The following is a 27594-nucleotide window of genomic DNA, read 5'->3' as shown; positions in this document are numbered from 1 at the left end:
CTCATGCGATTATTTTCTCACAAAGTGAACATACATTTAAATCTGGTAAAGATTTTATTTTTCACTTTAGATTTAAAGCAGATTTGGCAGGTAAGCTCTGTGCTTAAGTTTTGCAGCCTTATTAGTACAATTCTGAAATGGTGAAAAAGAGCAATTCCTTATGACAAGAACAGGCAGTATTTAATATAAGCCTAAGCAGTTTAAAGAAGTGTTTTGTGAACCCAACTTATTTTCACTGTTACTTTATCATAGAAAAACAGAACTTAAGTTTTAAAAAAGGTTTAGTAATTGAGTCTTAAGAAATAACTTTAAATACAGTGGCACTGTCGATTATAAAAGTAACTAGTACTTTACTTTGCATCCGGACAAAACCTATTGTTACATGAAGTTTGGGGGGATTTCATAACTAAGACTGATGGTCTCGGATGGGATCATACTCAGCCCCTCCACAGCTGGGGCTACGTTGCTGTTTTTAGCAAGATAGTTTGATCAGAGCTAGCATGGATACATCTCCTCAAGATGAAATTTACAACTTCCAACTCCAATGCAGACATACCCTCATATCCTGTGTTGAGTTTGCAGAGTCAACTGTTAGGGAATTTTTTCTTTAATTTGTTCACAAAAAATGTAGCGTATTCAATTTAGTTAAAGCAAAGTATATTTTAAAAGCTTAAGAAATAATAAAGGGATGGGATCTCAGCTGGTGTAAATTGGCCTTGAAATGTTCAATAAAATTAACTATTTTTAAAAAATGTCCATACACTAGATAAGATTCAGAGTTGTTTAATACATGTTAGTTTTTTAAAAATTAATCATTCCAAGATATACAGTCATAAAGATACAGGATCTGTCATATTAAAGATTAACAGTACACCAAGGGCTTGCATAAATATTTATTGCTACTGTGTAATATGTTCCAAGTTATCCTCTACAGAGTTCAAGTAACATAGGCATACGTACATACAATGCACTATAGAAAACTAAGCAATGGAAGTACAGTCTTCAAATAATGAAATCTGGTAGAGTATTTGGAAATTATTCGTTCATAAAAATATAGTTCCATGCTTTTTTTTTTTTTTTTTTTTTTAAAACAAGTAGTGCCTTTAAGAGGTACTAGCATGTAACAGTGTTAAAGTTTCCAAATGTTGTACTGTAAAGTTGCTACTTATTTGCTTTAAAATATGTACACCTGAGAGTTAAGCAAGAAAGGCACTACAACATTCAAAACTTGTTCAGAACAAAATTTGAGTAACAGTACCTTACAGGCATAAAATAAGGGCCAGATCCCCAGCTGGTATAAATTGGCTTAGCTCCATTTACTTCAGTTTCACTACATTGATTTACACCAACTGAGGATCTGTTCCCAGCGTTTGCTCAAAATTCCTTTCATTGTATTTTGCTTCTGAAACACTTAGGGCCAAATTTCCAGTGGATCATAGACAAGACTGACCATAATAGCTGTTTCAGAGCAAAAACTCTAAGTCTACATATTAAAAATATTTAAGAAATCTACTTAAATTAATACAGATTTTATTTGTTGCCCCAATGTGCTAATTCAGCATAGCAATCTAGATGCCTCCAACACTTCAGTTTTAAAAGAGAAGTTAGTTGGAAAAGTGTAAAATTAGGAATTCCTATTGTCCCCCGACCCCCCTTACTCCCACAGCATAATTTATAATAGATCAACTGATATTCAAATGGTTTCTGTGCTAAGACGCTTCCTGGGCAAGTTTCAGCTCAGAGCACGTTTTTACAGCAATCTAAAACCCCCTGAAAATAGGGGTTTAATGTAAACACTGACAATCTTAAACCTTAGCAGCATAAATAGTCCTACCAGAGAGTTTCTGTGCAGAGTTAATATGGTACCAACACGTTAAGGCCCCAATCCTGAAAACATCTGTGCACATTCTTAACTTTAAGCACAAGTAGTCCTATTGAAGCTGTAGGATTACTTGTGTTCTTAAAGTTAAGCATCCACAAAATTTTTGAAAGGTCAGGGCCCTAGTTAGTGATTCAGTTTTCAAGGTCCTACGGGTTGTTATGTTTGTTCCTGCTGTATCTAGTGGTTTCTATAAGTCTCGAAGTCAAAATTCCATCTCACCCAACTTTCCTTTTTGGAGGTTTTCAACTATGCTTCTGAGCTTCAGTTAGCTTTCTGATTAGGAACAGTTTGTCATGATGCTCCTAAAAGACAGTTAAAATAAAACACAATAAATATATTTTAAAAGACATTCTGTTTCTCCAATGTATCTATACATATAAGTCCACACTCACCTTGTCTTTACTAGGAAAAAAGGTGGATTGTTCCCACATGGTATAATTCCTAGTAAAGACAAGGCAATTGTAATTTTAACGAGTTAGTACTGTTTCCTTTTCAAAAGCACCTATGTGACCTTAGAAAACACAAATCCTATTGACTTTCAATGACACGTGCTCCTCCATCACTCAGGGCTTTTGAAATTCCATCCCAATATACATTACACACATGCCCTTCTCAGACACAATCAGAGTTTAAATACCAAAAACTGGAGTCCATCCTTAGATTCACACACAGAGGCATGCACTACAAAGTTTAATAGTCATTGACTGAAGTTCTGCTTTCACATTCCAAGAGGAAAACTCAATCAGGATCATGCTAATCTCCAAAGAGTGCGTTACTACAGGTACGTATGGATGCTATATTCATGCTTGCAAATCCCCAAGTTCTGGGGCATGAGTTGGATTCTATGTGGAATGTCTGAGCCCTATTCATTAGTATGTTCTCAAGTTAGTTATTTTAAAACTATTCCTAGTAGAACCTGGCCAATTTCATGCTACTGTAATACATACACACAATAATAATAATTAATAAAAAGAGGCATATGGAGCCATATTAGTGAACACAGATTTGGAATTCTGCTCAAGTCAGATATAGTAATTTTTGCATACATAGTACTTGCAAAGAGCAGTGATATTAAATAGAATGAAATATATATATGGCAATCAAATGTGTTCTCTGTGGCTAAGGAACAAGAACATTCATAAAATCCCCAAAACAAATATTCTGCCTAAGACAGGGTCAGTCACTTGACACCTCCTATTTTACTGTCTTAATTACTGTTTTCATAGATTAATAATTGAAGATCAGAAAGATCATTATATCATCTAGTCTGCTATACTGTATCATATGGGCCATAGAATTTCACCCAGGTATCACTGTATTGCACACAACACCCTGTGTCTGAGGTAAAGGCATCTCTTCCAGAAAGGCATTCAGATTTGAAGACAACGAGTTGTTAATTTGGGGGTGGGGGTGGTGGGTTGCCTTATTTCTAATATGAATTTGTCTAGCTTCAGGTTCCAGCAATTGGTTCTTATTATTCCTTTAAACTCTTGCAAGATTAAAGAACCCTTTAGTACCCTGTATTTTCTCCCTGTGAAGGTACTTGTACATTGTTGTTCTCATTATACCTGGCTATATAGAGAAATAGAAGGGAGCAAGAAAACAGCTGGTTCTTTGCATGCTCGATTCTAGGTGGCAACACAACCTGAAAAACTTGGGGAGGGGGAAGAATGAAGACATTGTATCAGATCTACCATAACACACTGATCCCTGAGCTGATCAACAACCCGTTTCTGTGCTCCAGCCACAGGCAATGAAATAGAACATCATAAGGCTGCAAACAGGAAATATGTATAATATGTTACCATCATACACATGCCAACTACACAGGGAAGGAACTATTCAGAAAAAAAGACAGTTACAGGTACATCCAACTAAGGCCGGAGGAGGCTGCTTGGAACAATTTATTCTTAGTGCTCATTGAGATCCACTGAACCCAAACCGTAAACCATGTATATGATGGAAACCACTTCACGTCAGTGCGGGGCAGCAGCACCCCTAGTTTCCAGCACTATGACCTAAGCATTGTCGATGGAAAACCCAAACTACTGAAGAATCAACATACAGCTGGGGATGGATAAGGGACAGCCATGACTGAAGCAGCCTACAGCAAGAGAGCTATTGAGGAATTTCTCCTGTCAGGCAGGAAGAGAACTCAGGGTGCACGGAACTGAGATATGTAGTGCTTCCCCCCCTGTCTCTACACATCTGTGTGATTAGAGGGCCTCTGTCCCCTCCATGGACTATTAGCACCCTTCCGTGCCCCGAGGGGGATACTCCCTGAGAAGCTGATTAAACGAGTAGCTCTTTAAATTTCCCTGTTCCTCAGTTTTTAGCCCTTGATCTGTAGTCACTCAATTTTATATTAATTCCTGTGGGCTTACTATAGATATTGCTCTTGTAAATGACTCAGAATGAGATTCACACTGTGAAAGGAGCAAAGGAAGATAGCAGGAAACAGGATGCTGAAACATGTTGCTATGTGAGAACTGAAATGGTTTTTTCTTCCAAATAATAAAATTATGATTCACCACCCTCCTAGCAAACATGTTATAGGGAGTTAGTGAACATGTATTAAAAAACATTCTGAGTATTAAGGACATGAAAAATAAGACGTGAAGTCTTGGGGGTACAAAACTACAGACCCAATTCAGGAAAGCACTTAAGCATATGCTTAAAATTAAACCTTCAAGAATCAGGGCCTGGGGTGAACATTCAAATGTAGTTGGTGGTTTTAATAAGTGCACAAGTTATACAGAACCCCAGTGCACAAGCCTCTCAAGATCAATGAAATAGTGACATAAAATTAAACTCTACTTTATGGACTGGCCTATCTGGAGACCCAAGTAGCAACCTTGGGACTTCAGTTTCCTAAACTGGAAGTCCAGACGCATTACACAGGTGAAATTCTGTGGGGGGAACTGCCCTCTGCTTACAACGTGCCAGTTTGCAGAATGGCTAGCAGCTAATGTTTTGGGAAGAGAGATAAGAAGCTGCAATGTTGGTCATCTGGACAACTAGGAGACGAGAGAAGAATGCAAATAATGAAAAGAGACAAAAACGGAAGGTTCAAATACAAGAGCTGAAGCCTACCGCCTCCCTGCGCAAAGAAAATTGGGTTTAATAAACGTTTCACATCCGTTTAATTAACGGAGAACTAAATCATACAACTACATGGAGGACAACAAAACTTAAAGGGCACCAAACTCAACAGCACTCACCAGATAACCATAAAGAAAGGCACTGCAAATGCTTCTGAAGCTATACCATTAAGGACCTTCTGCAGAGCTGTTGGAAACCCTTGTATTGTATGTGGAACAACATCCCACGAACTGTTAAAATTAACGAATGGCCCACACACTTTAGAGGAGCGGAAGCTATAGAAAAAGGAACATAAAGAAGAGATGTCACACAAAGTTATAACAAGGCAACAGGGGATCCCATTCTTATTTGTTTCCATAAGTCAAAGTGCCCTTGTTTATATTAAAATGAATTATTTTAAAACAAAAAAGCTATTAGTGCACAAGTAATTAATTACTTTTTAATTCTATGCAGGTATATTTTCTTCTAACTTATATTTCCAAAATGGTTGGTGATAGGATGGACTGGTGCTTTGTGGGGTGTATATGTGCGGAGAGATTTCTATGGTCTAGAAAACTCATTATGTTGCATGTGGTACGATTAAGTGAGTGAATGTGATACAAACGGAGTATGAAAGTTCATCTTGTCTTCCTCCTCCCCCACACGTTTTTCCCTCAGTTTTATTTCTTTCTATGCAGCAACATTTTTCTGTTGAGTTCCTTTCTCACTTCTTTTCAAGATCAAATGAGCATTAAAGAGTGCTGACACCAGGGAGTGGTTGGATTGTTTTAACAAGTAGTTGTCAGAAAAGCCAGGTGGTTAATTGCCGTGGTTTAATCCTGAAAGACCAGTGAAGCTTCTTGAGGAAAGCAGCGTCTGCGGCCAATCAGAACCAGAGAAGAGCCAAAACTTTTTTTAAAAAACTCTAAGTTTGGGAGAAAGGGGTGTAATTCAAACACTGGAAGCTACTGGCCTCCTGAACCCAAGTTCTGGCACAGTCAAGTTTCCTGAGTTGAGGCTAAACCGTGGAGGACTGAAGTCCAGGCTGGGGAACCTGAATTTTGACTTTGGGGTATGTGTGTTTGGGTGCATGTCCTTTCCCAGCACAGGGGAAGACAAATTAAAATTTTACTCCTCCCTGACCTGAGAGAGAGAGAGAAAGCAACCATGACTTGTTTTATGAAAGCCGGACCCACCACTTGAGGCATCCCTACTAGAGTTTAAAAAAATCCCTTTAAATTAAAGCAAAATAATAAACTTTATAAATATTAAACCATTATTTACTGTGTCATGCTGATTCCCAAAATAATAAAAGCCAATATAAGCCCAATCAACAGCACCACCAGGAAGAAGAAATTAGAGCTTGATGCTCTGACAAGCCTCTTTGAAGGTCTACACGTATGCATCAAACTTATCTGGAGAGGAAGAAAAGGGGGAGGAGGGGGAAGAAACAGATTTCAATCATTTATTTTTCCAGTAGGTCCATGTCTAGCCTAGCCCATCCCTCTCCTCTGGCCCCAAATATTAAGGGCTCAATCCTGCTCCCTTTGACATTAGTGGGGTCCCTGGAGCTGAGGTCAGAAAGTTGTACATTTCAGAAGAAGCCAAATACCATCCACCATCTTGGGTTTGCGACTTCTCAAGAGGAAGTCCTTACAGTTGCTTTTGGAGCCTTGGCCCCGATCCAGTCTCAGATCCCTATCACTGCATATAGGTCCACTGACTGCAATGGAGTTCTGGCTGTGTGGAGTATTTTGCAGGATCGGGGCTTTAGGTTTCAAATCCAAAAGTCCCAACAAGTCACATAAACCTTTGCAAAATATTAAAATGCAAGCAGGGATTTGCTGCTCAAAAGGAACATATCTAAGCTGGTCTGGTCAGATTTCACAACTTCTGAGACAAAAGGCCCATAGAACTGACACTTCTTAAAGTCTTGGATTTCCATTTTGTTGATTGAACCGAATATATGCCATCTTGGCAAAATCTCTTCCTTGCTCTGAAGTCTCGTGTTGGTAAATAAACCACCGGCAAGAAGGTGTAAATTAACTGCATCATGAAGCAACAGTTTCTTATAAAATGGACAAATTAACTGATGAGCATGACATTAAGCAGTCATTTTCTAGATCCTTTCGAAGTTAAATATCTACTTTTATTGTTGTTTTTTTAAAAAAAAACCACCATAAAACCAACCCAAAGAGGACACCATGTTATTTCATTTCCATTACACTGCACCCTTAGTATTTTTTTTTTTAAAAAAAATCAATACTATTTCTATCTTCTGCAAATACAAAAGCCACAGAGAAATACGCAATTTACTTCCACTTACCACAAACCTTCATTACCTTTTTTATGTAAAAGACTATAAAATATTTTACAGTTGCTATAGCAGGAAGAAGGGGTGAATAAAAGGTTCCAATCCAGCAGATTGTCTGCCCATAAACAATTTCCAGTACATTTTCAGTAATTCCAAATTCCTGCAGGCCACACCACTGAATTGGTTTACAAGAGCAATAGGTAACTAACCACCTAAAAAACAAAATAAAAACACTAGTTCTCAAGCAGTGAGACTGAATTGAACTCCACAAACTTTTAAATATATATTCAGAGTAAAGAAAAAAGGAACATTAAAAGCATTAGACAAAACGACGTCTCAAGAAACTGAATTCCACTGGCAGGCAAGTGTGCAATTGATCAGGTATTTTATTTAGCAATCTGGTAATTTTATAATTGCGGTTTTATTTTAAAATGGAAAATCTGGTGAGAAAAGGAGAGTAACAGGAATAATGGTAAAAAGGAACATCTTAAATTGTTCAGCAAAAGCATGTTCAATGGGAGCGAATACTCACTTTCTAGGAAAGTCAACAAACACTGCCACAGCAAAAATTATTATGAAATCAAAAATCATCAACTTATAAATCTCCTGCCCAACTCGACATTCCCAGCACTGAAAAAAATAAAGAGGGAAAACAGGATTAGAAGAACAAACAGCAACTACAGAAATCTGTCAGAAAACACAACTAACTTCAAAATCACTGCCATAATAGTAAACTCCTAGCCATGTTTCCAAAGTTTTTTATTAAATTATTATTATTGCCATATAACCCATAAACATTTTAAAGGGCCAAACCTTGGTCCCATTGGTATCAAACGCAATAGATGCTGTTGGGTCTGAGCCTTAGCTGGTGTTAATGGTCATAGCTCCAATGAGACAGATCTACACCAGCTAAGGATCTGTCCCACTGGCTTCAAAGGAATCTCAATTTTGCCCTAAAAGGAAAACAAGCCATACACAGATTTAAGAACTTCACTGATTTACATTGAGCAATAATATGTAGTGCTAATTCTATCTCTCCCCCAACCCTGCACAGCAACCCAATTCCTGATTACAGGCTGATTACAGCCTCCAACTAAAGAGGAGGCAGGCGATCGGCAGCTCCAATTAGATGCAGGAAATATATAGCAAGGAAAACTAATGCCTCTCTTGGAGGACATTAAAGATAAGCATGTCTCAAAGTGAACGTCAATTCTGAGTACCTGACACGCAAGCAAAGCATGTACAAAGGTATCTTTATTTGGATGTTGCGATTGATTAAACATAAAATCTGCTTACTGGGTAGAGCTCATAATTGTATCCATAGGCCTCACACTTTTCATTAGCACATAAGACTCGATTCCCCAGTGAAAACAAAAGAACACCAATGCTGGCCAGCCGCACAAAGACACACCTGCAGAAATGACAAAACCCCACGCTCTAACACCTCAGAAAAGTTACAATTGTATAGCCTGATCCAACTGGCAATGGGACTCTAAGTGTAACAGGGTGTTGGATCAGGCCCTTAATACAAAAGCATTTCATACAGCTTTAACTGAAGAATAAGCCAATGAGTTAACATAGGTTTTATTTCAGTTTCAATAACATTAAGCTTCTTTGACTCTTCCCCACTTTAGATTACAGTATGTTCAAGTGTTTGCTTACATTATGTCTTAGACCCAGTCATTTCAAATGTAAGTTTGGGACAGCCACAGTCCCTAGGGCTTGCCACTCTCTAACTGCTTCAGGTCACCAACTCCCAGCTCTTTTCTGTCTCTTACCCTGCAGTATCTTTTGGCACAAAGTACTTCCACTTCATGCTGGGCCTTGTCCTGCTCTAGCCCTATTAATGCAAGACAGTAACATAAGTGAAGCTGACGACTGCACACACTGTTGCTGTCCTGTGGAATAGCTGCTGTACAGAGAGACAGTGTGAATATTTCTCCTGCACTACTGAGAACTGTGCCAAGACTGTATCTTTGTCCCACCATGCATTTATATCGGGTGAGCCCCAAAACCAACCCCACCACCGACCACCCAGCTAGGCGGGGTGAAGAGGAGGAAAATGACTACATGTCCTTCCATCCACAGACACAGTTGTGGATTGTTTCCAGAAATGAAAAAAAATGCAGTCAAAGAAGTCCAGCAGAGGCTGCTCTTTGCTATCCTGGGCCCTCCCAAGAAAGCCAGATTGGTTGCTGTGGGGAGCCACAATACATCTGCTCCCTGATTTGGGATGTTGCTGCTTAGGGCCATTTTAACCTATGAAAAGAGCACCCATGTGCCACCACGATCAGCACCTTCGAAAAGCTAGTGACAATAATAACAAATACACTTACCGCATCAGTGTTAACCTGATCTCAAAGGCTGGTGAATATTCTTCCAATCGGATTATATATGAAAAAAACAGAGGCACAATAAAGTTGGCCAGGGTGATCACTATAGAAGGCAAGTATTGCACCAAGAGATTATCTTCAAACATCGTCTTTTCCTATATGGAATGAGAGGTGAGAAGTGTAACACATACAAAAACTTCTCTCAGAGTAGCAGTCACGTTAGTCTGTATTCGCAAAAAGAAAAGGAGTACTTGTGGCACCTTAGAGACTAATACATTTATTTGAGCATAAGCTTTTGTGAGCTACAGCTCACTTCATCTGATGCATTCAGGAACTTCTCTGTTCCTGTTCTCTGCTCAGTCTTCCCATGGACCTGAGCTATCCAGAACTCTGGCATCATCTTTCACTCTGATCTCTCTTTCTCCACCCACATCTCCGGGAACTACAAATTTTCCTACTGGCACCTCTGCACTGCTGTCAATACACAGCATTGCCTTGTCCCCATCCCTTTCCAAATGTGCATCCAAGCATTCACCCCTGCATACTTGGAACACTATGATTGCTCCTCCAAGGCCTCGCTAAGTTCAAGTACATGCTGAATGCCGCCTCCAGCTTTTATACTGAGGCATAAAAAACACAGCTGTCTCAGCTCTTTCCCTTCCCCTGCCTCACACGACTCCCCTGGCTTCCCAATCATTTCAGGATCCTGCACTCCTTGGGTGAAATCTTGGCCCAAATGAAGACAAAGGCAAAACTCCTAACAGGGCCAGGATTTCACCCCTTGTATTTAAAACCTTTCATGGCCTTTTGTCTATATGGTCCCTCTTTCCCTTCTCTTCCTGTTTGTCGAGCACTGGCCTTCTCTCTGTCGTGTCAAAAAAATCCGGCTACTGTTGGTCCAAGAACCATTTCTTCTCTGTGGAGTGCCTACCACTGGAACAACCTTCCCACATCAGTAACTGTCTCCTTTGAAGGCATAGCTTTTCTCTCTTGCATATACCTCTTGATTCCACTCCCCATTTGCTGCCAACTAATCAATGAACTGAAGAGTGCTTGGGGATCCCCTTTGTACAGAAGATACTATACAAGATAATTTTGTATCAGACCAAACCACTCCATTCCTTTACAATTCTTCACCTTACTTTGCCAAGCATACTTTGATCATCAGCACACTACCAGAATTTATTCTCAGGTCCTGTCTAAGACTTACATTGGAAATATTTTCTTGCGAGTAGATGGTTGCTCTGTAGATAGAATAAAAGCATACTGACAAAAGTGCAAGCACAAAGATATTTAAAAATAGTCTTAGACAGTAGATGCGCAGCTTTTCTTCTGTTGTCCTGTCAGCTTTTTTTTGCCTTAATCTTTCTTCCGCCAAGTCTGTCTATAAACCAAAGAAAATTCATATTGAAATGTACAGTCCTCTGATGCAAAGGGATATGTGTACATCTGTCATCAGCACCTGGAATATCTGATTAAGACAAAGAGGTATATCTTGTTCTTGAGGTGCACACATTTGCAGCCTGATCCAAAACTTATTGAAGAAGTTTTTCCATTGACTTCAATGGGTTCAGAATGGGTCTATATCCCAATGCAAATCCCCTAACCCAGTGTTTTTCATCCTTTTCAGGTTGGCAACCTCTTCTTCAAAGTAAAAAAATCTTTGTGACCCTTTAACATTTATTTTAAGAGTAAAATATGTACCAACAACAACAAGGATAAGCCTATATAATTTATTTTTGTGTGGATTTCAAAAGGTTGTCAAAAATATTTAACTTTTAAAAGTAAGGCTGTGTGGAGAGTGGGGGAGTGAAGTTCTATGCTTTAGATTGCAACAACATTTTCAATGCCTTGTGACCCCGCGTGGGGGTCAAAACCCATTGGATGTGAAACACTCGTCTATACCGTCTCATCAGATAATTAAATGGTAAGCTCTTTGAGGCAAGGAGCTGGGTTTTTAATTTGTTCTATGAAAACCCCTGGCAAACTTTTGGGCACTGCAAAAACAGATATAGTAATAATCTTAACACCGTTAATGTCAATAGAGTTATTCTCTACTGACTATAAAAGATAACTCACCCTAACCAGGACACAATCTATACTTGATGTAATATATTAAAACCCAAAGGGAATTTAAGGCAGGTAACCTTAGTGAAGTTCACTTTCCATCCCCAGAATAAATATGACATTCACACACCATCCCATTATTGCACATCAAGGATGATCTGAAAGGGCCACCTCTAAGGGAGACATTAATCCAGCCTCCAGGCTCACTCAGCATGAGACCCAGGATGTGGGAAGCAAGGGAGGGGCTGGTTCTGTTCACACTGTGTGCTCTGATGGAATAATGGTAACATGCACAGACACATGACATTGCACCCCTGTGTATTCGAGATTAGAATCAAAACTTTCATTGGAAATGACATCAGCACTAGGATGAAGGAAGCTTTGATTTGTGACCTGAGTGGCAGCCATCTTATTTTCTCCACACTGGAATAAAACTAACTGAGGCCCTGGATTTATGGTAACATATTAATCTGGTCTTAACAGGCAGGAAAACCATGGGTGTTATATTTTGTGATATACAGACAAACAACAGCTGTTGTTTAATGGGATTAGACACACACACACACACACACACACAGTCTCAGTATTCAAAATGGATAAGAAAGAGGAGGAGTAAGGCGATAAATGGTAGCTTTCTCTCCAAAGGTCATTTTACCACACAAATGTCAGCAGCAAATGTGTGTGGGAAGAGGGCAGAACAATACTGATTTTAATCAGAAATGCTTTATAGCACCCAGTTGTCTGTAGAAAGTCTCTTCTACTGTTAAGAACCTATTTGGAGGTTTGAATCCTATTTTCTGCACATGTGCATGTGTCACGGATACACCTGATTGAAAACAGTGGTTGTTTTTTTTAAAAGCAGCAGTGTAGTGGTTGGCAAATAAACTGTAAGGTGAACTGCTGCTGCTTTTTATTCTGACCAAGCAGCTTCCTACAATGTTGCAACCTTGCAACCCAACAATCAACAGATTTCCTGTTGGGATAAGTAGAGACTAGCACAGGAAGAATGACTGGAGTGTGAGCAGGAAGACGACAAGAGAAGCATGGGCTGGATGGGGGAAGGCCGAGGCTCAGTACTGATCCTGCCAGCATTACAACAGACCCCTATATAGTCCGGAAGAGCATGCAATAGGATGTGGAATCTCTCTCTCTCACACACTCACACACACACACACACACACACACACACTCTCAATGTGTGCATGCTTCTTTAAATCTTCCTAGCCCCATCCCAATTATCTGCAAAGTTATGTACATGTCTTATTAGCCATCCTGAAGTGCAGCAAGGCGAAACAGAATACAAAGGAAAAAACAAAAACAGTTACTTACTTTTAGTTCATATTGTAAACTACTATGTTTCAGCCGTGCAGCATTCAGGTCTGTAATGCAGAAGTCCCAGCCTGCAAAGATTTTGTTGCAGTAACTCTGAAATTGATCTTCCTCGTGTACCAAGTTTTGTTTAAATCCTTCCACAGACCTAATAAAACATATTGCAGACCCTTATTCATTCATTAACAGTCTTACCAAAAACTTGAGCAACTATGATTTCTACACTTTTTCTTTCTGCCCTTTCAAAATCTATATAGCAGAAAGCAAAATCTCTACTAGTTGACACACATTAATCAGCACAAAACATGTTACCAATTTTTTCATCCAAACTCTCACAGTAAGGCTTAAGATAAGAAAAAAAAAAAAAAATCAGCTTGAAGTCATTGCAACCCATGAAAACTAAGGTTTTGTGTAGTTCACAAATGATTTCAGAGTCCCCTCAACTCTTAGCAACCACATATACTTCCAGAAATACACTGAGACTCTGTTCACATCGTGTCCCATGAGGTCTTCTGTTTTGCCAGTTTTCCTCCCTCTCCAACTCACACTACCTCTGCACAAGAACTTATTTCAACTTTATTAAAAATATTAATAATTCTTAGCTCCCAGTGCGTTATATAAAAAAAAATCCTAACAGCTCAAGACTACACAGATAAGGACCTAAGACATCATCATGACCTCCATACCAGGGCTTGTAAGATCATATATCCAGAAGCTAGATTTATTCAGTCTAGCCAATATTCAGCTTTATTAGTTCACCTGGGTCTGCATCATAGACCTAGTTTTTGGTTCAGCCCCCCATCAAAGGTTGAACAATCCCCTTGAAAGCAGCCAATAGAATGAATTTTTTATTCCACGTGCTCTGTATCAATACGTTTTTGACGGAGGAAAACACCATGAGTTATAAGAAGGGATTTAGCTGACGCTACCCTATTTCCATATCAATGGATGTCCAAGAATAATTCATTGCATTTCCTATATACTGGGATAGAAAGTTAACTGTACAATATCAAGCAATAAATAGAAGATACCAAAAGTTGTCTTTACCTTTTCACTATCCAGATAAGACTTAATAAGAGATATACAAGTGTAGTCAGCAAGTACGCAAGTGGTAAATTGTATTTAATGACATTGAACTGTACCATATCTATTGTGTAATATCCATAGAACAGACTTGTCATTTCAAGGAAACCCTGTGACAGGATGAAATGCACATAACACTGGTCACAATATTAATCACTCAGCTAGTAAACATGGTTTTGCAGAGAGCTTAGTACAATGAAACGAAGATTGCTATATAGCGCCCCAAACAAGCTACAACAATTTTGGAGTTCCCAAGTTCTTGCACAGCGTGAACTATGTTTTGTTAGAGAGATTACCTACCTCATGGACCCACTTCCTCTTTCACTCACAACAGTCTGCTGGCAGCTTCATGTAAGCCACTGCGGTAGAAGTAATATTTTTAAAGCGTCTTTCAGTGCAAAATAGCAGCTGGAAATGAGGGTGAGAGACTGCAGCATGTGACCAGCCAGGTCTCCTGGCCCACCAGTAAGCAGCTGCTTGTTGTATACAAAGATTAAACTTTCATCTCCACTGATATATATGCGGCATCATTTTCAAAACCGATGTGAAAAAATATTCCTCTAGCACAACCCCTTTGTATTTTACATGTGTTAACTTTGGATTTAGAAAAGTAAAACAATTCAATCTAATTACTCACAGTGCCAGAGAGTAGATCTATTATGTAAGTATGGAAGTAAACGTGTCCTTTAGTACCATTAATTCTGCATTGCAGCTCTGCAAAAGGAAGATAGATTAAAAGTCACTGGGAAAGTAGTGATTTTCACTTACCATGAGACCAAGGTAGTTCAAACATTGCTTCTACAGGCAAACACTTATCTCCCCTTTAAAATGCTTGACATAAACAATAGTAAACTATTGTAAGGATGTTTACCTATGCTTTCTGAAGGAACTTTAATGTAGCTACTGTTGAGAACTCCGTATTTAGAAACGGTGCTTGGAAGTGTTATAAAACTGAACATCAGAACAAAGATTATAAAATTTAACAGGACCAGGAAACGCAGGAAGGAGAAATAGGACTTGATACCAGTGCCAAACTTCCCTGGGAACAGAAAAGACAATGTCACCAATCATAATGAAAAAAATCACTGTGAATATAAAACGACATTAAAGGCAACGGGTCCAGAATCTGATCTCAGTTACACAAGGGGAAATCTGGAGGCATGTCACTGAAGCTAGTATTGTTACTCTAGATTTACAATGTTGTAAATTAAGTGAGAATCTGACTCAGTGTCTCTTTTCAACTAGTTTTCATCTGACACATTTCTATTGACCTTTCAGGGAATTTATAAATACTAATATATATGTATGTATGTAAAAGGCTGACTACAGACGATACTCTATACCTTTAACTATTAACTGGGTCCACACAACACAGTAACCTGCAAAAAAAAAAAAAAAAAAAAAAAAAAAAAAAAAAAAAGGGACAAACACAGATTCCCCTCTGAATTTGATCTCAAATCCAAGTACATTTATGGGAATCTAAACTGGTGTCATTTACATCTTCTTCTGGGTCAGTCAACATAAAATTACATCAATTTAGACTCTCTTCCATTCAGACTCACACCCACTTACTGAGGTGCCATTTACAATCCCTTACATATCACTTCTGAACACGGTCCTGAGTCTGAGTGAGCATATGGAAATCTAATTTAGCATAATTTACACTCCAGGGAGCTATCCAGAGGTGTAAATAGGGTAGGGGGAACTTTAATTTATCCTAATTACTTGCTTTTCCTAGTACAACCCTAACACCTCTCTCTTCCAGTCCCTTAGCATGTAATTTATTCCCTCAAACTCAGTGTGCCAAATTTAAAGATGTGATGGGAAAGTTACACAGTAAATGACAGAAAGGGGTTGCAAGACTGAGGCAGGATAACTTATACCAAGGGGGGCAGTAAAAGGTGAAAGTTGCACCAGCTTAGACTTATGTAAGGTGCAAAGGTTTGAATGGGCATGGAGTCAGGGCTAAGAAACCTTATCAGGGCAGTGTACGGACATTTGCACTGATGTCGACTGTGCCATGGTGTACCTATTCTGTAGACTTCAGTCTTCAGGACATGCAAACTTATTTTCTGAGGAAAACAGACATACATTGATCTACATACTAACAATACTGCACACTTAATAGCAAGATAAAACAGAAAATGGAAGTATAATACCCTCAATGCTACGAATGTCATTTCTCCAAAGTTCCAAGTAAGATGACAGTTCCTTGGTTTCACCTAGAAATTTTTTCCATGATTTATTTCTGGTCTGCTTCCACTGATCCCATCCAGATAAATATTTTACATTAGCCTCCTGGATGTCCCTAGTAAAAATATAAATTAAAATAAACTCCTAGTCATAGGGACAGGCTTTTTGGGGGGGGAGGGGAGAAAGAGTGTACACACACACACGACCTGGCTCCACAATACAAATAAATAATAGTAATGTATGCAGGTCCCACCTAAGCTATATTGGAACAAGTCAGGTTCCAACCAATGGCTCTGGTACTGTACCCTTCATTTAAAATATAAAACAAAAATGACTAATTAAATCTCTCCTGTTCAACTTCAGAATAATGTGTCTCATTTACTGTAAACTAAAAATGGAACAATCCAATGACAACTAGTGCCACCTTGTGAGACAGGGAAAATAACTGGAATAGGAACATTCCAACAGTCCAGCAACATCCCTTCTTAATCTTTCTCATCATTAATACCACTTGGGGCCTGTCTACACTGGGGATATTTTAACCAGTTTTAAAACTAGTTAGAGCCACAGTACAGACCCATTATTAGACAATTTAAGGCAGCCTATCCTGATTTTATTAAACCGGTTTCAAAATGGTTCTGCAAAACCAGGTCAGGACACCTAGGGTACCTCTACACTTCAAGCTGGAGGTCTAAATTTCAGCTCAATGAAACATACCTGTGCTAGCTCTGATTGACTAGGGTGCTAAAAACGGATCATAGCCATAGCACCATGAGGGGCTAGCTGCCTTGAGTTCATGGCTAGAGTCTTGGACAGGATCATACTCAGGGCTGCTAGTCCCTCCCGCTGCCACTGCTACATACAATTTTTAGCACACTAGTTCAATCAGAGCTAGTGCAAGTATGTCTCCTCAAGCTGGAATTTACACTTCCAGCCTGAAACATAGATGTAACCCTCACGACGACTTGGTTTTAGGTGACCTGACCTATCTTAAATCAGAGTCAGTAAAAATGGGTGAAGCCACCTTATACTGTCTAATAATTGATGTACACTGTATCTCTAACCAGTCTTAAAAGCAGTTTAGCTGAAACAGTTTTCCTAACGCAGACAGTATCACAGCTGCCATCTGTAGCCTCTCTGTAGAAAAGACTGCATATTCATGATTCATCTTCTAGGACTGCATTCACCTCAAAACAATTTTAAATGAACAGTGAAATAAAAGAGCTATGGAGGAGGAATCATTTCCCAGGGTTGCGTAAGCAAAGAGAGATTGCCATTTGAAGACAGCAGCTCTCTTCCGGCACCAATATTTTTAAATTTTCAGTTGTGCCTGATTTAGTGACCAAGTGAGCTGGTACAGGGGGTTAATAATTCAGAGGGTCAAGTGATCTCTTTCTTACTGTCAGTAAAAGATAACATTCTATCCACCCCAAAGCTATTTTTGCCAGATGGGGGGGGGGGGGGGGGAAACAACCCAAAAGGCCAAGTAAATTTATAAAAATGCACAAAAAAGGGAGCTCTTCAAAAATGCTTACCAAAGGAGGATAGCTTCCCTTGGTAAAATTTAAGAATTGATGAGGTCAGCTGTGTTTTTTAAAACCTCTCACCTCCAGCTCTGCCAAGAATGTGCTTGGCTGGACATTAACCCCCCCCCCCCCCTTTTTTTTTTTTAAAGCAAAAATTTAGGGATCCGTTATTTCCATAACATACAGCCACACATAACTGCCATTTACATTAGCATCAAAGGAACACTCCTTTTAATTGATTATATTTGATAACAAAAAGCTCTGCCCCAATCAATCGCATTTACTTTGGGACTATTCACCAGTGCTGCTGGATCAGGTCCATAGGGGAACATTAGAGGGATGCAGGGAAAGCTTCCTGAATTTCTGTTAATAGACAGGTTAGTTTATTTCATCCCAATGGAAAAATCATCATGAGGGTTATAGAAATTAGAGAGAGAAAAGACCCATGAAATACAAATCCATCCCTCTGCAAGCATGAGCTACAATCCCTAACAGATATGTCAAATATTAAACTGCTATTCCACTTAATCTCAGCCAAAAGGCCAAGAAACAGCAACTTTAATGTAATTGATTGATGTAAAAGATGGTTGTGAATACCAAGGTTCTTCAGAAATTTTAATATGTTCTCAAATTTATAAAATATTTAGCTTTTTGTCTATTTTAATGTTATAAGGAGAGATGGTCAAAATTCAGAATTTCCATCCCTCAGAAATTCTGAGATTTTGAAATCTGGTTTTATCCCAAATCAGAATGAAAAGTCAAAATCTGATAATTTCTGAAAAATGAAATATTCCAAAAATATTTATTTTCAATTAGATAGATAAATAATAAATTTATCATAAATTATACAACAGACAAAATAAAATACTTCAGTAAACTTCCCACAAAAATTTGGACAAGACTGATTTTCACCCAACATTTTGAAGTTGTCAGATCAGCATTTTCCAACAGAAAACTGTTCCACTGGAAAACTGACCAGTTCTAGTGATATGTTCCAGCCCAGCAGCAAAAATAAGTAGTACACACAAGCTATTCCATAACATTTAAACCTTTTTCAGTGACTCAAGATACCTTTTGGCATCAAAAAAGTGAAAATTTGCTGTGGCAAAACAATACAATGACTAGCAATGACTGGAGCATTGGGAACTCTGAGCAGCAAGAAAAACATTTTAAATTCAACAGATTGAGATTTGAAATTTTTTTTTTAAATATAAATTTATATATTCACAAAAATTGGCAATGAAGAAACCTAAATACAAAAAGATAAGGCTTGGCACAACCCCCTCCTCCCTGAAATTCAAAAGCCTTGTATCCCCTCAACCTATGCTCTCATGGAGCAAAGGCAGCATACAGCATTCGCAAGGATGCTATGCAAGTGTAGCAAACAAAGGCTTTGATCTTGCAAATATACATGCTTGTGAGTGACTTTGTTCACAAATAGCCCCACTGAATTACTCACATGCTCATCTGTAGTATCAGGACCACAAGAACGGCCATACTGGGTCAGACCAAAGGTCCATCTTGCCCAGTATCCTCTCTTGTAAAATGCCAGGTGCCCCAGAGGAAATGAACAAAACAGGTAATCACCAAGTGATCCATCCCATTGCCCATTCCCAGTTTCTGGCAAACAGAGGCTAGGGACACCATCCCTGTCCATCCCGGCTAATAGCCATTGACGGACCTATCCTCCATGAATTTATCTAGTTCTTTTTTGAACCCTGTTATAGTCTTGGCCTTCACAATGTCCTCTGGCAAGGAGTTCCACAGGTTGACTGTGCATTGTGTGAAGAAATATTTCCTTTTGTTTGTTTTAAACCTGCCACCTATTAATTTCATTTAGTAACCCCTAGTTCTTGTGTTATGAGAAAGAGTAAATAACACTTCCTCATTTATTTTCTCAATACCAGTCATGATTTTATAGACCAAAGATAGCAACACACAGTCCCACATGTGCTGTAGTCAGTACAGTTTCCCTGCTCTACTCAGCTGGAAGCTGAATTGGTAGTTGGGCAGGAAACCGAGAGCTGAACCTAATTTGCATTAAATGAACAGACTACGGCTGACCTCGTCTCTAACTGTGGCTCCAGCTGCTCTCACAAAAGGTCAGCTTGCAGAGACTACAGGCCCCAACACGTAGCATTCCAACAGGCACTCTTCTGGAGAACAACATAGGCTACCTTTTGCCTCCATTTTCGATGGAGATGGGGCTATGCAGTTCTCAACGCTATGAAAGTTTGATGTTCAGTTTTCTGAGGCACTTAATAACAACAACAGTAATATCACTTATCATTACTGAGCATCCTGACTTAGCAGCTGTTCTGCCATATCAATCACATGTATTTGATTGCACCAGTGCCTAGAGCCCCACAAGGGCCCCATTGTGCCAGGCACCTGTAAGCCAGTGGTCTAACTCACTGGCTCAAGCACCAAAGAACACTCTCCCAAAGAACATCCCAGTCCCTTTTTCTCCAGGGACTCAGCTTTATTTCTTCAAATAACACTAGTTCAACACATGACACATGCTGTGACAATCAGGGTCCAGACACCCTAGGATGAGAACAGGTGGTCTGAAGCCCAAAGAATGAGTAATTGAATCAAATGAGCATATACAAGATTATTGTACTATAGAAGTGTATCAAGTAAGGTATCATATAAAACCTGCTTAGGCAAAGATTGTAACTTGCTAAAATTAAGTTTTAGTCACTAGAAAGTGTGTTTTGTTTGCAACCATGCCGGTCTCTTTTTTTCTTGATTAGTGTCACTTAAATCTCTGTTCTTTATTAATAAACTTATTCTTAGTTTTAGTATAAATTATCTCAGTACTGTACATTGACGTATAGCACGAGTCCTTGGTGAACGTAACGTCATTTTCTCTTTGGAGACAGCAAATTTAATTCTATGCGTGTCCAGTGACCACCACAGAGAGATGTCTCCAGGTAACTCGGGAGCTGGGATGCACTGATTGTTACCTGCAAGGCAAGGTTAAGACTTGCAGAGTCTCGAGGAGTTTGCTGGTGAAGTGGACAGATTGATGTGGCAGGCAGCAAACACACAGTCTAAGCTCCAGCAAAGCTCACTCTGGCTAAGGCAGAGGGGTAACACTGTGGCTTATGGTTCTGAGAGCCTTGGGGAGAGTGTCACACATGCCCTTTTCTCCTTGACCGAGGCTCTCCTGCAGAGGCCTACGTACTTCCTATAGAATTACACTCCACATCCCACGTACCTGGGAGTCAAGGTGGAACTCTCTGCTCCCTTCTACTTCCTGGGCTGCTCCCCACAGGATTACACTCTGCAGGCCAGCCACCTGAGAGTCATATCTAAACTAGGCCTTGTCTAGGGTCTCCTGCAGGAACCTTCCTACTCCCTGTAGCTCTCGCTGGTCTTTGTGAGGACCAGGGATCTGTCAGCTGATCCCTGGTCTCCCAGCTTCAGCTGGGAAGCAACTTATTAGTCACAGATGGGATGGGGGCACAACTCCCCTTAAATGGCCAGCCATCTGGTGACAGTGCTTTACAAGCACATGACAAAAAAGTGGTCCCTGACCTAAAGAGCATACAAACTACATAGAAAGACAAGAGACAATGGAGGTGAGAGGACACATGAGAAAACAAGCAATTATTATAAACAGCATAATAAGCAACATCACCGCCCACCAGCTGCTGAGTTTTTTGTAGGCTTTGAGGAGGGGTTTGAAGGAAGACAATGAGGTGGCTTTGCAGATGTTTATGGAGAGCTCCTTCCATGAGCACAGGGGGCAGCATGTCAGAAAACATAAAGTGGCTTATTGGACAATGTGATAAAGGGGCAATTGAGACTGATGCCATTGGCAGAGCAGAGGGGAGTCAACATCTCAACAGTGCATAAGAGATGATGGGGAGGATAGATATAAGCTGTGAAGGGCCTTAAGAATGTAGAACAGTATTTGTGTTTGATGAGATGGAGCAGGGGGAGCCAGAATTGTGTTCACTTGGCAGTAATGATAGTTCACCTGCTCTTTGATTCTGCCATCTCCTTCTTTAATTCCCTGCAATTATTCCTCACCTCAGGTCAGAATGAAGTCATTGGGACTTCTCTTATGAATAACTGCTCACCAGTGTAAGCCAGGAGTTCACAATTAGACCCACAGTGATCTTTGCAAATTACTATTTGATAGAATGGATTTTAATGTACTACATTTGGGGGGGGGGGAGGTTGGACAGCTCCTTTTTTAAGCAATATTTGGTATGGTGCAAGAATCTAGGAAGTGGACTTGAGTCTTACCCCATTTCAACTCTCCATAACACGTACTCTGCACAGATTTAGAAAAAGCCAACATTTAAAAAAAAAAAAAAAAAAAAAAAAAAAAAAAAAAGTCTACTGATCCAACCTTAGTTTTCTCTTCTTCGGAATATTTAATGCATATTCTCTTATTGATCGAACCACAGCCTCACTTTCCACTCCTGTTCCTTCTACAAGATTTCTTTTCTCTGCAGCAGGGGGTCTCACAAAGCCATGATTGTTTTGTCGTCTATCTTGTGTTCCTCCAGCAGACGTTCTCCGCCTCAAAGTGGACCGATAACTAGGCAATTCTTGCAAAAAGGTAACAGATGGTAATGAAGAATTTGCATCAGGTAGGATGACTTCTGCCAAAAAGAAAATAAAATAAAAAAAAGAAGAAGAAAAGAGGAAGCAAATGAACTTAAGTGTAAAATATGGTCAAAATACAATTCATGAGTCCAGGGGTAGGGAATTTGTATGAAACGTACAATAATACACAGGGAGAAAGAGCACTGCTGCGAATTGCAAAAATCCTTCCAGTGTCATGAGGATTGAAAGGTGTTAAATGGATGCTCTAGCCAGTGAAAGTAGAGCTGATGCAAGGAGTTTGAAAAGAGCAAGGATGCTACAAATCATGCTACAGCCCTGCAAAGTCCAACTCTACAGCAAGATTCAGCAGCATAATTTGGTCCCATCTACACTTCAAGACCAAACTGTATTTTAGCCACATCAGGACCTACTGTTCGGTAGCCTATAGACATAGGCATTTGCTAGGTAAGGCATAAGTATAAGTTAAGGAAGTAACATAATGAGCCTACAAACCTCATCACCTGTAAGACCATAGCTTAGCAAAACTAATTGAGACATAAGGCCCTAAAAGCCGTAGCATAAGCAGCTAACCAGGAGTCTCCCACAGGGGTCCCCAATGCAGTGCCTGGGGGTGCCATGGCGCCCGCCGGGGCATTTTTGAGTGCCTGCAGGACACCCTGCCACCGAAATGCCGCCGAGAAGCATTGCCATTTCTCGGCAGCATTTTGGCGGTGGCACTTATTCCCGCTGCTGCTTCTCAGCGGTGGAATTTCGGTGGCAGGGTGTTAGCAACATGCTATTCACACAAGAAAGGTTGGGGACGACTGCCCTAGACCATAAGATGTCACAAGATGGAATGCTGCAATAAACAAACGTGACTAAACTGCTGACAGGACAACAAGATGCCAGCTGATATCAGCTGTAGATATTTTAAATTAGGAACATCAGCAGATATCTGACCAAAAGAATGACATATTAATTAACTGACATATACTCTGATAAGCCTGAGGTAAAAGGCCTAGTAACCTATGGATGGGTCATTACACAAAGTAAAACTATTTCCCATGTTTATTCCCACCCCGCCCCCCACCGTTCCTCAGACATTCTTGTCAACTGCTGGAAATGGCCCATCTTGATTATCACTACAAAAGGTTCCCCCGGCCCCCGCTGGTAATAGCTCACCTTAAGCGATCACTCTGGTTACAAAAAGAAAAGGAGTACTTGTGGCACCTTAGAGACTAACAAATTTATTAGAGCATAAGCTTTCGTGAGCTACAGTTGATTTATTAGAGCATAAGCTTTCGTGAGCTACAGCTCACTTCATCTAGTGAACTGTAGCTCACGAAAGCTTATGCTCTAATAAATTTGTTAGTCTCTAAGGTGCCACAAGTACTCCTTTTCTTTTTGCGAATACAGACTAACACGGCTGCTACTCTGAACTCTGGTTACAGTGTGTATGGCAACACCCATTGTTTCATGTTCTCTATGTATATAAATCTCCCCACTGTATTTTCCACTGAATGCATCCAATGAAGTGAGCTGTAGCTCACGCAAGCTTATGCTCAAATAAATTTGTTAGTCTCTAAGGTGCCACAAGTCCTCCTTTTCTTTTAGTGCTTTCTTAGAATGAGTTGTGTGGTAACTTTCAACCGCTGGCTATTAATATGTTCATAGCCACTGAAGAGGAAGCAGACTGCAGACACTATTTAGGCAGGTTTCAGAGTAGCAACCGTGTTAGTCTGTATTCGCAAAAAGAAAAGGAGTACTTGTGGCACCTTAGAGACTAACAAATTTATTAGAGCATAAGCTTTCGTGAGCTACAGCTCACTTCATCGGATGCATTTGGTGGAAAAAACAGAGGAGAGATTGATATACACACACACAGAGAACATGAAACAATGGGTTTATCATACACACTGTAAGGAGAGTGATCACTTAAGATAAGCCATCACCAGCCGCGGGGGGGGGGGGGGGAAAGGGGAAGGAGGAAAACCTTTCATGGTGACAAGCAAGGTAGGCTAATTCCAGCAGTTAACAAGAATATCAGAGGAACAGTGGGGGGTGGGGTGGGAGGGAGAAATACCATGGGGAAATAGATTTACTTTGTGTAATGACTCATCCATTCCCAGTCTCTATTCAAGCCTAAGTTAATTGTATCCAGTTTGCAAATTAATTCCAATTCAGCAGTCTCTCGTTGGAGTCTGTTTTTGAAGCTTTTTTGTTGAAGTATAGCCACTCTTAGGTCTGTGATCAAGTGACCAGAGAGATTGAAGTGTTCTCCAACTGGTTTTTGAATGTTATAATTCTTGACGTCTGATTTGTGTCCATTCATTCTTTTGCGTAGAGACTGTCCAGTTTGGCCAATGTACATGGCAGAGGGGCATTGTTGGCACATGATGGCATATATCACATTGGTAGATGCGCAGGTGAACGAGCCTCTGATTGTGTGGCTGATGTGATTAGTGAAGAAACAGATTGACAGAGCCAGAAGAGTACCCAGAAGTCACCTACTACAGGACAGGCCCAACAAAGAAAAGAACAGAACGCCACTAGCCATCACCTTCAGCCCCCAACTAAAACCTCTCCAACGCATCATCAAGGATCTACAACCTATCCTGAAGGACGACCCATCACTCTCACAGATCTTGGGAGACAGACTAGTCCTTGCTTACAGACAGCCCCCCAATCTGAAGCAAATACTCACCAGCAACCACACACCACACAACAGAACCACTAACCCAGGAACCTATCCTTGCAACAAAGCCCGTTGCCAACTCTGTCCACATATCTATTCAGGGGATACCATCATAGGGCCTAATCACATCAGCCACACTATCAGAGGCTCGTTCACCTGCGCATCTACCAATGTGATATATGCCATCATGTGCCAGCAATGCCCCTCTGCCATGTACATTGGCCAAACTGGACAGTCTCTACGCAAAAGAATGAATGGACACAAATCAGACGTCAAGAATTATAACATTCAAAAACCAGTTGGAGAACACTTCAATCTCTCTGGTCACTCGATCACAGACCTAAGAGTGGCTATCCTTCAACAAAAAAGCTTCAAAACCAGACTCCAACGAGAGACTGCTGAATTGGAATTAATTTGCAAACTGGATACAATTAACTTAGGCTTGAATAGAGACTGGGAATGGATGAGTCATTACACAAAGTAAAACTATTTCCCCATGGTATTTCTCCCTCCCACCCCACCCCCCACTGTTCCTCTGATATTCTTGTTAACTGCTGGAATTAGCCTACCTTGCTTGTCACCATGAAAGGTTTTCCTCCTTTCCGCCCCCTGCGGCTGGTGATGGCTTATCTTAAGTGATCACTCTCCTTACAGTGTGTATAAACCCATTGTTTCATGTTCTCTGTGTGTGTGTGTGTGTGTGTGTGTGTGTGTGTGTATATATATAAATCTCTCCTCTGTTTTTTTCCACCAAATGCATCCGATGAAGTGAGCTGTAGCTCACGAAAGCTTATGCTCTAATAAATTTGTTAGTCTCTAAGGTGCCACAAGTACTCCTTTCCTTTTTACTATTTAGGCAATCTGGCTTCCTTGGGATATGACGCTGTAGGGCAATGGACCATGCAATCTGGAAATAACCCTGGCAAGAGGGGAAAAAATGCAGGTCTCTGCCACAGAGAGGTGACAACTGGGAGCCAGAAACATTTAAGTGGGTGCTACTGGTAGACCAGAAGGGGAATACAGATGCAATTGCCTTGAACTGTGACATCCCGGGCTGTTCCCTCTTTCTGGAGATTAAATTCTGCTCTCAGATTTACATGTGCAACTTTCACGGCAAACAACAGAGAATCAGGGCTTCCTTGAATGCTCCCTTTACTCAGAGTTTCCGTGTATATTCTTCATGGCAGAGAGGCACCTCCAGAGTCATAGTGGAAAAAAACCCCAAAGGGCCTGGCTCTTCCTTGCCTCCTGCAGTCCTTCACACCCGTGCAACACCCCGGGGTGTAAAACTCCACCGTGCTGATTCGTTAGTGGTTGTAGAGCACTACCGCAGAACCTCACGCCTGGCCCAGGGCCCCGCAGTGCTAGGCGCTGTACAAACCCACCCTCCGCGGCATTTGACACCCAATTCCCCCTGGGGTTCAAGCGAGAGGAGCCCCAGGCCCACAGCGTTGCCCAGAATAATCCTTCTCCTGGCGCCGGCCTGGCTCGGAGTCTCCCCGTTTTCAAGCTCTTTACCCGGAGCCGAGAGGCCCCTCGGAGCCAGCGTGTCCCCGCCCGGCTCTCACCCCCCGGCCCGGCGGGCTGAGCGTCCGCCAGGGAGCGCGCGGCCCGAGCTCTTCCCACGGCCAAGCCCCGCCGGGCTCCGGGCGGGCGAGGATCGGAGGCCGGGGTCCTCCCCTCCCAGCGCCGCAGCCCGCCACTTGCCTGCAGGGCCCCTGCGCTCGGCCTGGCTCCCGCCAACCCGCTTTCCGTCATCGTTGGCGCCGCCGGGCGGCCGCCGGGTGTCCGGCGCCGGCTGCTCGCTCATGCTGGACAGGGCTCGGCCGCCGGAGAAGCGGGCGGCGCGGCCCGGGCTGCGGAGCCAATTTCCGGGCGTCACAGAGCCAACGAGACGCGCGCAGCCGGGTGCCTTGTGCAGTCAGCGCGGAGCGACGGGCCCCGCCCCGCGCCCTTCGGCCGGGCACTTGCCTCGGCTACACGCGCGGCCCGGGCTTCCCCGGCAAGGGCCCCCTCCACCGGCAAGGCTGGGAATAGGAACCGGTGCAGGGTAGGGGCCGTAGGAAGGAAGAGGAAATAAAGCTAGTCCTCGCCGTGCCTTTCCCCCACCCCGTGCGCTGGGTCTCTCATTTCTGGGTGGGGCACACACCGAGGGGGGCCCTGCCCGCTGCGTGTCCGTCTGTGCAGGCCGAGGGGGGCCCTGCCTAGTGTGTGTCCGTCTGTGCAGGCCGAGGGGCCTCCTGCCCGCTGCGTGTCCGTCTGTGCAGAGTACTGAGAGGCGTCCTGTCTGTCGGTACAAACTGAAGGATGTCCTGCCCGATACGGTGTCTGTCTGTCTGTGCAGACTGAGAAGCGCCATGCCCATTTATGAAATTCAAAACCATGTGAAAATCAGGCTGGACTGAATTACTTCAGACCCAGAGAAAGTTCTCTCTCTCTCCTGCAGGGCACTGCCGACTTGGAAGAGGTCACAAGGAAATCCCATAGTCGCCAGAGCAGCAAACTGTACCTTTCCCATCAAATTC

General features: G+C 41.4%; 1 protein-coding gene across 1 annotated transcript; it reads right to left on the bottom strand.

Moving 5' to 3' along the window:
* Positions 1–767: 767 nt before the first annotated feature.
* TMC7 (transmembrane channel like 7) lies at positions 768–27594 on the bottom strand. Its single transcript, XM_038418718.2, is given in 17 exon segments — positions 768–2184; positions 3577–3630; positions 3632–3656; positions 5104–5259; positions 6248–6378; positions 7306–7489; positions 7810–7907; positions 8574–8688; positions 9614–9765; positions 10821–10994; positions 13007–13154; positions 14054–14199; positions 14727–14803; positions 14961–15128; positions 16249–16397; positions 22175–22430; positions 26777–27594. Coding segments are annotated over 17 exon segments (2196 nt in total). The 5' UTR covers positions 26880–27594; the 3' UTR covers positions 768–2124.

The sequence above is a fragment of the Dermochelys coriacea genome, chromosome 10 (genome assembly GCF_009764565.3).
Source record: "Dermochelys coriacea isolate rDerCor1 chromosome 10, rDerCor1.pri.v4, whole genome shotgun sequence".
Taxonomy (NCBI): Eukaryota; Metazoa; Chordata; order Testudines; family Dermochelyidae; genus Dermochelys; species Dermochelys coriacea.
Note: the sequence above shows the minus strand (reverse complement) of the source record. Positions and strands in the feature narration are given on the sequence as shown.